The sequence below is a fragment of the Balaenoptera borealis genome, assembly GCF_965194805.1.
Source record: "Balaenoptera borealis genome assembly, chromosome: 11".
Taxonomy (NCBI): domain Eukaryota; kingdom Metazoa; phylum Chordata; class Mammalia; order Artiodactyla; family Balaenopteridae; genus Balaenoptera; species Balaenoptera borealis.
The window spans coordinates 80935196-80949273 of NC_138868.1; the positions used below are offsets into that span (position 1 = coordinate 80935196).

The window sequence follows — 14078 nt, forward strand, 5'->3', positions numbered from 1 at the left end:
TGTTTTGCTTCTGCTGTTAACCATCTGGGTAATCTTTGGCATAAACACTTGAAAAAATGAATAACTTAAATTATTTTTTATGATTGTAATATAATGTGGCTTACAATAGATCTTATTAACAGATAACAAAGAACTAAATGGGTTTTATTACATGAAACATTTTCCTTGAATAAGACCAAAGAATGGTATTTTAGAAAAGGGTCATAGATTTTTAATTCTTTATAACATTTCTTCCTTTCCCCTTGGCCCATTAAGCTCTGCTAAGTATTTCCTATTTGGTATAGCAAAAGGAACTGATGACTTATTTCTTAAAAATATGTTTATGTAAGATATATGCAATCTCATTGTTAATTTACTAAATTAAGTATTCTACATTACACTTTGATTTAAGAAATATAGCCTCTGAAATATCACTGTTTTTGAAATATTTGTATAATTTTCATGAAAGTGAATTTGTTAAAATTCTTTCAAAGGATAAAAAATGTGTTTTACAAAGTATATTTAAATTCAATCACAGATAGTGGCTTTGGAAATATTTCAGGGTGTTTGGTGAAACTCAGATGAGACTCGGCTGACTTTCACTAGGATAAGATCAGTAAAATAGTCTTGACATTTACTTTCTAATGAGCTTTACCAAAAATTTGAATCTAGTACTATCCCATTTATTTCAGGATAAAAGTTTAATGTTTTATTACATTTGAATGTGACAAGTTTTGAATTATGTGATATGATTTAATGTAATTTAGGAAATAGTTCAGTACTTGACATTTTCTTTACTGTATCTGAAATGATTGGACTAAGAATTTTCCTAAAGAGAATTATGACTTTTATTTCCTTGACACTTTTCTGGTGATCTACTGAAACTTTTTTTGTAAAAAGTTACAATACTTATAATTTGTTTGTTAAGGACAATGATATTGTAGAATATTGTTATTTTTCTTTTACATATTAGAACAAAGGCTTTAAATCATGATTTAAAAGATATGCAAAAATTGAAAAGATAGAACACTAAATTACCTCATCTTTCTTGCTGAATAATCACTAAGGGTATTACCACTTTGTAGAAATTAATAGATTGTGTTGCTTTTTAAAAAAATTATTTTAATAGTACCGCTTTAAAGCCAATGTAAGTATTTCCTATATATTTCAGTTTATCCTAATGTACTGGGTAGTAACACTAAATGGCTTTTTAATTTTTTTAAATCAGGGAGTTGCTCAACAATACAGCACAATTGCTAATGGATCCTGACTCTTTAAAATAAGTTTCCAAACAACTGGTGTTTAACCTTTTTCAGATCACTGACAGTTTTGAAAATTGAAGGAAAAAGATGCACTCTCTTAAAATATATATACACACACACATAAAGTTTTATTATGTAACTTCAGGATATCTAAGAGTTAAGATCTCCTCTGCTAGACAGGTTTTTCCTTTCACTCCTTTCTCTGCCATGGTCTTCTTTATAGCAGTGTCTCTCAAAGCATGGTCTCAAAACCAATAGCATCAGTATCACCTGAGAACTTGCTAAAATTATGAATTCTCAGGCCCCACCTCAGACTGTTTGATCATAAATTCTAAGTGTGTTGCCCTGCAATCTGTTTTTTATCCATGCCTTGAGGTGGGTCTGATGCATGCTAAGGTTTGAGAAACGCTGTTCTGTAGTCAGAAGTCTCATAAAAATGTCAGTAGCACCTGCTTCCTCATCTTGTGCCATCCCCACTCCACTTCGTAACCATCTGTGCCACCTCCGTCATTGATTTTCCAGTCTTTGGGAGAAAAGAAAAGATAAAATGGTTCTTATAAAATGGTTGGAGACCCCATCTTTTCTTAAAGGCCCCCCCTTTTAAAATTTACCTAACTTCATACAAATAAGTTCTTAGAAAAGTCATACCCAAACTGTTTTACCAAATGATAATTATTAATGTTGAATAATTAGCATTTTTCCATTAGAATAAAGTAGTAGCTTATGTTTTATATAGCATTTTACCAGTTATAGTGCACTTGTGTAGCCCTCATCTAATTTTCTACTCTCATCATCTTCCTTTTACTTAGATTAGAAAACTGAAGCTGAAAGGAGTTGGTATTCTGGTAAAGTGTCGAAGCCCATACTGCAGTCCTGATGTTGTGTTTCCTAGATCAGTATTCTTTGCACTTCATCTCTCATTGAATATTTTGTTAATTTGATCATGAAGCTGAATGGTAGTCTTTGTAACAAGAGGCAGATATCAGCTTTATGAAGACTGAACTCCACATACTCATCTCCACAGGCCTACTAAATACTAGGATGGAATTCCCCCACCTCCTCATCTCTAGCTTTACTTACAATCAAAATTTGATTATGTATACTTATAAATGGAAATCAGTTTTTATTGATCTATGTAAGAACAAAGGGACCTGCAAATACCCAGAGTCTCTAGTATCTTGGAATTCTGCTTCAGTATCCCTAACTTATAACCATCATTTGCCATGATAAGAGAATATATTTAGATGAACTTAGATGAAAGGTACAAATTCCTTGAAAGATACAAACTACCAAAGCTCATTCAAGAAGAAATAGGTAACCCATAGCCTATATCTATTAAGGAAGTTGAATTTGTTATTAAAAACCTTCCCACAAAGAGAGCTCCTAGAATTTGCTGGTGAAATCTAACAAATATTTAAGGAAGAAATAATACCAAATCTGTAAACTATTTCAGAAAATAGAAGAGGCAGGAATAATTCCCTGCTTTTTCTGTGAGACCAGCATCACCTGATAATAAAACCTAACAAATACATCATAATAAAAGAAATCTACAGACTAATTTCCTTCATGAATATAATAGACACTAAAATTCTTACCAATATATTAACAAATTGAATCCAAAAAAGTATAAAAATGGATAACCAAGTGGGGTTTATCTTAAGAATACAAGTTTGAGTTAATAACAAATCGACATTATTTACCATTTTAATAACTAATTTTAAAAATCGTGATTATCTTTATAGAGACAGAAAAAGCATTTGACAAAATTTAGCATCCAGTCATGACAAAACCTTTCACTAAATTGGAATTTGAGGTCAACCTTCTTAACCAGATAAAGGTCACCTATGAAAAACCTATAGCTAACATAAAAGACTGAATGTTTTTCCCCTAAGATTGGTAATAAAACATTGAGGTCTCACCACTTCTTTTCAGCATTATACTGAAGGTCCTAGCTAGTGCAACAAGTTAAGAAAAAGAAATAAAAGCCATACAAACTGGAAAGGAAGAAGGAAACCTGTCTTTTTTGTAGAGGATATGATGAACTATTCACAAGATCTTAAATATAAAAGCTCTAAGGCTAGTAAGAGAGTTTAAGTTTATTTTTTTTATTTTTTATTTTTTTAACATCTTTATTGGAGTATAATTGCTTTACATTGGTGTGTTAGTTTCTGCTTTATAACAAAGTGAATCAGTTATACATATACATATGTTCCCATATCTCTTCCCTCTTGTATCTCCCTCCCTCCCACCCTCCCTAGCCCACCCCTCTAGGTGGTCACAAAGCACAGAGCAGAGTTTAAGTTTAGCAAGCTTTTGGTAAATACATTAAAAATTATGTATATCCTGGAAACAAACTATTGAGTATTGAAATGTAAAAGTACCATTTGTAATAATAGCAGAAAGATGATATATCAGGATAAAATTGACAAAAGATGTGTAAAACTTTTGTACAAACTGAAAACTATAAAACATTGATGAGTGAAATTTAAAAAGACCTAAATAAATGGGAAGATGCTCTGAAAGTTGTACTGTGTTCACAGATCAGGAGACCCATTATTATTGTTAAGATGTTAGTCTTTTCCAGATTGATCCTGAGATTCAACACAGTCCCAGTAAAAAACCTCTGTAGAATTTTTTTGTAGTGATTGAGAATTTGATTCGAATAAAATACAAAAGACCTAGTGTAGCCTAAACAATTTTGAAAAAGAAGAGTAAAATGGAAGATCTTACTCTTCATGATTTCAAGACTTATTAAGATATTGTAATCAAAGCAGTGTGGTAATGATATAAAGATAGATATATAGCTCAATAGAACAGAATAAAGAGTTCAGAAATAGACCCACAGATATATGATCAATTCATTTTCACCAAATATACTGGGGCAATTAAATGGAGAAAGGGAAATTTCTTTAACAAATGGTAGTAGAACAATTAAATAGCCAAAAGCCTAATAATAATAATAGTAGTACGTACACCTGTACCTCCAAACATATACAAAAATTATCCCCAAATTGATCACACTGTTATGGAAATTCAAAGTAAGCCACAGACTAGGGGAAAAGATTTGCAAGACATACCTCTAACCAAGGAATATATATCTAGAAATATTAAAAAGAAATCAATTCAAAAATGCAAAGATAAACATCCCAATTTTAAAAATGAGAAAAAAGATTTGAATAGACACTTTATCAAGAAAATATACATATATTTAATTATACCAACATGACACTGGCCTAAATGAGTTTATCACAGAAAACAATGCAGAAAGAATCCATAAATTCTTAAAATCTCAGAGAATGTAAAAACATACATTCGACATATGTTCAACATGTTGAACATTATTTTGAAATAAATTTCACAGTAGTAAATATACATTTAATCTGTTTTTATTAGATTTTATTAGATGGAAGAATTTATAGATTATCGTTTTACATGCTGAACATATTTGATGATTAACTTATCATCTTTCCCAAAGCTTCATTATAAGTATTTTTAATGCTTCCAGTTGTATGTGTATGCTATGCTGAGGATGCTATGAATCTGTTACATATTGGAAAGACAGATATTAAATAATACTTGTTTTAAAATGTACATACATTTTTAATAGAATTTATCATTCTCCACCAATAGCCATTTTCAATCATCAGATCCTTTCTCAAGGTGCCTTTAAAATTAGTTTGGTATGCTGTACTACTCATCACAACAGCAATGTGTTTTACCAGTTATCCAGTTTGTTTATTTCCTTGCTTGACTCTTTAATTTTTTTGGAAATTCTGTGTTAATTTAGTTAAATTTTTGTGCTAATGAGGTCATGATTCAATCCCTAAATTGATTTTAGCTTCAAATTGTTATGTAAATTTGAATTTTTTTAATAACTATAGTGACCTTCAAATTTATCACCTAAACTATAGTTTTAAGAGTGAAAGGGACTCCTACCTGGATGGAACTCTGGGACAATAGGGATAATTAGGCAAATTGAATGTATGGACATCTTATTTATAACTCTATTTTTTCAGAATGTGCAAGGATGGAGGAGGAGTTGGGATTTTTAAAAAAAATTAGTAATTGGATGATATAATAAATAATATTCAGCAAACAATTATTGACCATCTACCATGGACTCTGTATACCATGCCAGGCCCTAGAGATAGGAAAAATGCATAGTACATGGTCTCTATATTCAATGAGCTCAAAGTGGGTAACAAAAATATTATCAAGCACACAATGCTGGCATAGACTCAAGAAGGAAACTGGTTTCTTCTTTTCCTTTCTCACATTTTTCCAATGAAGTTTTGTAATTGTGGCAATATACGTATATCATAAAATTTATCATTTTAACCATTTTAAGTGTACAGTTCAGTAATGTTAAGTACATTCACACTGTTGTGCAACCAATCTCCAGAACTCTTTCCATTTTACAAAACTGAAACGCTACCCATTTAAACAACTTCCCATTCCCCCACCACCTAGCCCCCAGCAACCACCATTCTACTTTCTGTCTCTATGAATTTGACTACTCTAGGTACCTCATATAAGTGGAATCAAGCAGCATTTGTCTTTTGGTGACTGGTTTGTATCACTAAGCATAATATCCTCAAGGTTCATCCATATTGTAGCATGTGTCAGTATTTCCCTTTTTTGTCAGTGCTGAATAATTTTCCATTGTATGTATACGCAGATGGTCTCCGACTTAAGGTGGTTTCTACTTTATGATGACGCAAAAGTGATATGCATTCTGTAGAAACCATACTTTGAATTTTGAAGTTTGATCTTTTCCCTGGCTAGCGATACATGGTACCTTATGCTTGAAATGCTGGGCAGCAACAGAGAGCTGCAGCTCTCAGTCAGCCACTCAATCATCAGGGTGAACAACTGATACACTGCAACCATTCTGTATCTATACAGCCATTCTGTTTTTCACTTTCAGCACAGTATTCCATAAATTACTTGAGATATCCTACACTTTATTATAAAATAGTCTTTGTGTTAGATGATTTTGCCCAACCATAGGCTAATGTAAGTGTTCTGGGCACGTTTAAAACAGGCTAGCCTACGCTATGATGTTTGGTGGTTTAGGTGTGTTAAATGCATTTTCGATATGCAATATTTTCAACTTGCAATGGGTTTATCTGCATGTGGCCCCATTGTAAGTCGAGGAAGGTCTGTATCAGATTTTGTTTATCCATTCATCCATCAATGGATTGCTTCTACCTTTCCAAACTTTTTATAACTTAGTGTAATCTCTTCATAAGTATTTTATAATTTTTTAATGGAAAACAGAAGTTACATGTCCTGAGAAAGCAAATAATATGAGTCTCTTTAAAGGGAAGACACAAAATAAAAAGATTTTAAGAATAGGATTCATATTTTAAAAGAAAATAATTCAGTTAAATAAATCTCTTGGATCTGAAAGTCCTTAGTTTGTTCTGGTGCTGTTTTATAGATTGTTTCTCTGTACTGTTAAGAAAATTGAAATCTTTGGCTGTAAGTAAAGGTCTTAGTAAGATTAAATCAGAATGCATTCTAACTTTTATCACAAATTATCTTCTGAGTTGTACTTTCTCTTCCAAATAGAAGAGAGGCTATTCTATTAGACCCTCTCTATATAGTAAAGGCTCTATTATTAGAGTGTTTTACTCTGCAGCTATCTTTATCCTTCTGAAATATAACTCTCTAATCATGTATATGTGTGTAAAATGGATTTTAGCTAATTTAATTAATTGTACAAAGTTGTAAATTATGGCTAGTATAGGAGTTAGTGATAATTTGTAAACTGTCCATATGGGTTAATCACTTCATGTGAAATTGAAATTACAATGAACTATATATATTTTTTCCTTTTTTCCTTTCTCCTTTTCTTTAAAAAAAATGTAAACTGAGTTCTGTTTTCCCACCTACAGTGAAATCCCAGTGCAACTTCTACTGCTTGAAATAAATAGCAATTTCCATGCCGTCTCCCTGTGTCAGACACTGCAATAAGCTTGAGTCAAATGAAAGTCGATTCATTTCCAAAAACTCTAATCCAGTGTTGGCTTAACTTCAGCAGTGTGCAGGTACTGGATTACCAGTGTCTCACTCATGTGTGAGGATCAGCACGTCATTTTTATTAGTAGGATAGTGGTGTTTGTCAGTAGTATAGATAATTACGTTATTAAATGAAAAGGGAAAAGAGTTACTAACTGTGGTCCTTTTCTTTAAAGTTCATTTAGTAAACATATTAAGGTTGTGGAGTGGGACTTAAAACATCCAAGATTATGTACTAGAATGTTTACTTGTGCAGGACACTTAACCTTTCTCTACCTTAGTTTCTAAATGTTCGTAATGGGAGTAATAACTGTATCCATCTCAGAGGGTTGATGTGAAGTCTAAAGGGTTAATACAGGTGAAGTGCTGAGAACAGTGCCTGCACATGTAAGTGCTGCACAAGTGTTTCTACAGTACCTTCCTAATTCACCTCTCTGACTGCAGTTTCATCACCCTAATGCTTGTTCTCCCTATTTCTACTAGGATAATCTTTCTAAAATCCAAATATGATTGTGTCACTTCCCTAGTTAAAGTGTAATTTAGTTTTATCATTGCTTTCCAGATTAAGCTCCTCAGTATAAACATTCAAAAGCTTCATGGTCTGACCATCAGCCCAGTTGTCTCATGTCTTTTTTATTAATGCCCCTTCCTTTTCCTACTGTCTTTCTTTACTTTACTGTAAGCTGTTTATCTTTTGAGACTCACCTCAAGCATTATCTCCACCAGAAAGCCTTTCCTGACTCTTGTCCTTAGGCACAGTTTGAGTTTGGTGTACCTTACATCTGTGTTTCACAAGCACAGTGCTTGTCATTATCAGGGAACTTACTGTATTGTCTGTAGCTGTCTTCTTTTATTATTTATTTCCCCCTCTAGCACAAACTTCTGTGAACAGGGATTGTGTTATAACTTTGTATCCACAAGACCTAACAAATGATTGACAAATAACAGCTATTTAACAGGAGATTGCTGAGCTGTCAATTAACTGATGCTTGAAAAAGAGTGAATTAGGAAATCTGCTTGTATCCTGTTTTCCTTTTATGACATCTTTCATGAAAAGCATGGGATAACAAAAAGTTTACATTTAGAGTTAGACCTGGGTTCAAGTTCTCTACCATTTAGATTTAAAAAAAAAAAGTTTAGTTAACTAAACCTACTCTAAGCCTTAGTTTCCCCATAATTATAACTTTAATTCCCAATACATAATTGTCATGTTGAATCTTCACAAAACTAGCAGCAACCTTCTGCAAAAAATATGTGCTTGATTGCATGTACTCCCCCTTCATCAAAATCACACATATACTGACCTTCCCTCCTACCTCTTTGGAGCAGTTTCTCAGAACTATCTGAAATGCTGTCTCCCGGGCTATAGTCCTCATTTTGCCCCAAGTAAAACTTAATGCACAACTCTCACATTGTGCATTTTTTTTCAGTTGACAAATCTCAAATGGTGTAATATAGAAACTACATTATAGAAATGTAAAATACGTTGGAGGCAGAATTAATGCTGACAGACTCTAGAGTTAGGTTACCTGGGTTCACATCTTGGACTTGCCATGTACCAGCTCTGTGATTTTGGATATGCTGTTCTCTTTGTGTCTCCATTTTCTCCTCTGTGAAATGGAAATTACAATAGTACCTGCTTCCGGTACATATCCAGCGCTCAGCACAGTTACTAACACATAAACGTTAGCTTAAAAAGTCCCCTCCAGTTATGTCTACCTTTGTCAAAATTCAACACAACTTTCAAAGCTTAACAGATACTTCCTTTACTAAGATTTCTTTGATTAAATCATTTTTTTCCTCTTAGCTCCAGAAACATGCTATATAAGTCATTCTTAAAACACCATTAGGGACATTAGCTGTGTATCTCCTTTACTGGTTTCTAATGCTCTTTAGGGTAAAGATTTTATTCCTCATAGTCTTCTATCATATCACTATCACTTCATATTTCTTCTGTCATATCATATATCATGTTGTAATTCTCTACATAGGATTTAGCACTATGTAGTCTTTTTCTTATAATATATTTAGAAATAAGTATATTGCCTTTATCCCCCAAGTAAAATATAAGCTCCATGATAGCAAGGACCTTATAATGCCTGCACATTATAGGCTCTCAGTAATTGCTGAATGGATGGACAGTAAGGACTTGAATATTTATTGAATGAAAGTATTACATCTGACACTAATATTGATAGCTCTCTTAATTATCTATTGCTGTGTAATAAATTGCCCTGGAACTTAGTGACACAAAACAGCGAAAAGTTATCACATTACAGTTTCTGTGAGTCGGGATCTGGGGGTAGCTTAGCTGGGTGTTCTGTCTTAGGGTCTCCCACAAGTCTGCAGTCAGGTGTCACCAGGGCTGCAATTACTGCAGCCTCTCAGAGCACATATGGGATGGCTGTTGGCAGCCCTCAGGTCCTCACTTATTGTTGACTGGATGTATCAGTTCCTTGCTACATGGGCATCTCCATAAAGCAACTCACAATATGCAACTTTTTCACACAGAGTGAATAAGGAAGAGATGAAGAGAAAGTGAGCTAGACAGAAGTCACAGTATTTGTACCCTACTCTCAGAAGTGGCTTCTCGTCACTTTTGCCATATTCTTTCACTAGAAGCAAGTCCCTAAAACCAGTTCATACTCAAGGTGAAGGAATTTCCCAAGGATGGATATGAATGCCGAGTGTCAGGGATCACTGGGAGCATCTTAAAGGTTGCCTGCCACAGTAAATTATTTTATGTAATTAAACACTATATAAAGGAGCTGTCTTTCTACAACAGGAAAAGCATAAAACTTAGAATGTGAAAAACCTGACCTATCAGCTATCTATTGCTACATAATAAACTACCCTGAAACTAAATGGCTGAAAACAAGAACAATCATTTATTTAGCTCATGAGTGTGCAGTTTGGGCAGGGTCTGGTGGGGAAGGCTTGTCTTTGCTTCGTGTGACACCAGCTGAGTCAGCTCAGCTTAGAGCAGGAGGATCTACTTGATGGACGCTCAGTCACAGGGCTGGCTAGGTGGTGCTGATTATTGGCTGGTAGTTTATCAGGACTCATGGCTAGAGGCCTTGGTTGCTCTCTAGATGTCTCCACATGGGCCTCTCTATATGGACTACTTGGCTTCTTCACAACATGGTATCTTGGTTCTAAAAGTGTATACCCAAGAAAGAGGAAATGAAAGCTGTGAATTTGTTAAGGCCTAGATCTGAAAACTGATAAAGCGTCACTTCTCCCTTATTCTATTGGTCGGGTTGTCAAGGGGTGGGGTGGACATAGACCTCAACTCTCAATGGGAAGAGTATCAAGTAATTTTGGGACCATGTTTTGAAGCTGCTGCAGTCTGCCCTTTGGACACAAATTATTTGCATTTCTCCCACATGTAAAATGCAGTCATCTCCTTCCAAGTTTCCCCAGATGTCTCATTCCTTTACAGCCTCAGGCCGGATGTTGTCATCAAAATCAGGGGGAAGTATGGGTGAGGCTTCTTGGGTTTGGTTCTTCAGAAACAGTTTCTCAAGCATGATTTTCAACTAAAGACCTATGACGTGCAGAGATAAGTTATTTGTCCCCTACAAACCCAATATAAAATGGTAGGACAGATAACTGCAATAGACATTCCCACTCAAAAAATGAGGAAATGGGAGGCTCACGTGTTCTTAGCAATTCTGAAATCCAAGCAAGCTTATGTTTTCAGTTCCTTTATTAGGATTCCATATTGTTCCCTGGGAATAATTATCCATGGCTCTTGGTTTTGCCCTCTGAGCTGTTGATTCTCATCTCTTAATTATCCATACGTTTCAATAAGATTTAGCCATGTTTGCAGCTGAGTGGTTTTCTCAGCCTGCTTCCCACACATAGGGATTTTGGGGTCCAAAGTTCTCTTTTAATTGTGCCCTCTTTTCCCCATTAATCCCAAAGAGATGAAGCTTACACCAGAACACGATTCTAATATTGTGAGTTTGCTTTGAATCTCATTGAGATTCACAACATTAGACAAAAACTATGGCCATAAATCTTGTGATAAGCCTTTTTCTCTACCTTAGGCTTCTTGTGTGTTGGCTGTGGGACAACACCCTTAAGATTCATCGAAGCCTTATTGTTTAACAGAAAGGATCTGCAAGGCATGCATGCCCTTAAGGTCCCGAGAGTACTTTTGTCTGTCTGAGATTGTTTCCTCCCTTTCCTTCAAGTCCTCAAAGTCCCTTAGACCTCCACTATTCTCTTACAAGTCATTTATGTTTTCACTTACGTTCTCTTGAAGGTTCTTCCAGCTTCAGCCTACCACCCAGTCTCAAATCCAGTGCCATATGTTTAGGTTTTTGTTAAGATAGAACCCTACTTCTGGATACCAAAGAACTGTATCAGTTAAGTCTTGCTGTATAATGAATGCCACCAAAACTTACCAGGTTAAAACATAATAATTTTTTAAAAATCATTTTATTTTAAGCTTACAGATCTGAAATTTGGGTAGACCTTGGTAGAGAAAGCTTGTCTCTTCCACTCCGCTCACTCATGTGGCTGGCAAGTCAGTGCTGCCTGAGAGCTGGGAGCCTTAGTTCATCTCCACGTGGGCCTCTCCAAAAATTGGACTTCACAATATGTTGGATGGGTTCCAAGATCAAGAGTCACAAAAGACAGGAAATACAAGCAACCAATTTCTTAAGACCTGGACCTGGAAACTGGCACCACATCACTTCTGCTATATTCACAGGACACTTATTTAAGAAGAAGAGCAGACTTCAAGTCTCCACAGGAGAATTGTCAAAGGATTTAGTTAGGGGTCATGTTTTAAAATCATCACACCTGTTTCAGTTCACAGCATAGCTCCAGCACTTAGCTACCATATTCCTAAGAAGGCTTACTTCATTCACCTAGAGTAATTGAACTAGATGTTTTCTAAGGTCTTTTTTTCACTGTAAGGTTTGTTATCTTACAATTTCCATCTTTCATACATTGTTGATATACTCTAGCCTGGAGTAGTTTCTCAGCTATGTAATCAGACAGTGTTTTGGGTTAAGAAATTGATGCTCTCTCCTTATTATTCCACTTGAGAAAAATAAGTATTAAGTTTGAATGATAGTTACATAATATTTGAAAAATCCAGAAAACTCTCACAGAAAAGATATAATATTATAATGAATGTATTAATGGAGAATGTCAGTTAAAAGAAGGTCAGATATTAAAAAGGTAACTTTTTTAGAAAGGTTTTATTTATTTCTTTAATTTAGAGTATTTTCTGTTTTATTCTCTTTTTGTCATATATCTGATATCTGATGTGGTTTGGGAGATAAAATTTCTGTAATTCTGTAGGGACACAAGACTAGTTGTTTTTTGTCTTTACTACTTATAAAATGAATTTGTGAAATTTAATTTGATTTCATTACATATCGTTTCAAGAAAACATGGTTTGCTACTTTCTATATACCGGTTTATGTTCATTTGTTTATTCTTTCAAGAATTTTTACTTAAAAATATTTCCTTTTAGAGAAACAGGTCAATTCATTCTGACTCTATTTATCATTCAATTGTAATGAGATAAGATCAAAGAAAAAGACATATCTTTTAAAAAAATTTTTTTATTAATTTTTTTATGGAGTATGGTTGCTTTACAATGTTGTGTTAGCCACCACTGCACAACAAAATGAATCAGCCATACACATGCAGATATCCCCTCCCTTTTGGACTTCCCTCCCATTTAGGTTACCACAGTGCATTAGGTAGAGTTCCCTGTGCTATACAGTATGTTCCCATCAGTTGTCTATTTTATACATACACTGGGATTGACACATATACATTATTGATACTATGTATAAAATAGAAAAAGACATATCTTAATGAAATGAATTCATGATACACATAATGTGAATTATGCCAAAATATTTTCCCCATCACACTAATGTTAAAAGATCTTTTACATGTAATATTGTATATGTAAACTTAATTTTGATCCTTTTAAAATTGCAGTGTCCTCTCACATGGCAAAGCAAGTGGGAAGGTCCAGAAGATCCTTTACAATACCTTAGAGGTCTTGTAGCTCGTGCCCTTGCAATACAGGTAAGATGAAATTATTTAGTAATTGTATGACTGTATGACGATTGTAGTATAAACTCTCATATTGTTAATCATTCTGCTAGCAACTAGTGAAAATATTATGATTTTGTTCATAGAGCACCATATATTCCTTTCTTATTCTGTCATCTGTGATTTTACCTAGCACTCTTTAAAAAAACAAAAACAAAAAAACTGTGTTCTCTCTGTGTAGTGTGGCTTTTCATAATTTTTGAGAATTTAGAGAAAAATCTACAATTTTAATATAGATGGATCATATAGATGGTAACTGAAACTTATTCATAACTGTGACTAATTTGCTTTAGGGTGTGTCCCCCATACAAGGAGCTGCTTTTTTCTGTTTTATTTTGTTTTTTTCCCAAATTGATCAAGTTTTTTCAGAGTGGCCCAGTCAGGTAAATGAAGGAAAATTGAACAGAATAAGGAATGATATAGACAGAGAAAGACAGGGTGATTTTTTTTTTAAGGAATGGCAAATGTTATAGGTCAGTTGGTGCACGCAATGTACCCCTTTTCCTGTGTGGTTTTGCACTGTCTTACTGCCTTCCTCCTCTGCTTGTTACACTGCTTTCACAAATAACATTCTTTGTCATATCAGCTTATTAGGAGTAACTTGATCAGTGTCCTTCTAGAAACCACAATCCTCGTTCATTTTTTTTTTTTTAGTAGTGCACATACCTGTCCACATCTTTAACTTTTCCCTTAGCAGAACTCCCTGCTTTTTACCTTACAGAA

The 14078-nt window shown here is 34.2% G+C and overlaps 1 protein-coding gene across 2 annotated transcripts in view; it reads left to right on the forward strand.

Annotated features, from left to right (window-relative positions):
* DYNC2H1 (dynein cytoplasmic 2 heavy chain 1) overlaps window positions 1–14078 on the forward strand; it is a 365046-nt gene that overhangs the window by 283425 nt on the left and 67543 nt on the right. For both annotated transcript variants that reach the window (XM_082339858.1, XM_082339859.1), the window contains one exon: window positions 13239–13328. In XM_082339858.1, the coding sequence (XP_082195984.1) occupies window positions 13239–13328 (90 nt within the window). The remainder of the gene's footprint in view (window positions 1–13238; window positions 13329–14078) is intronic.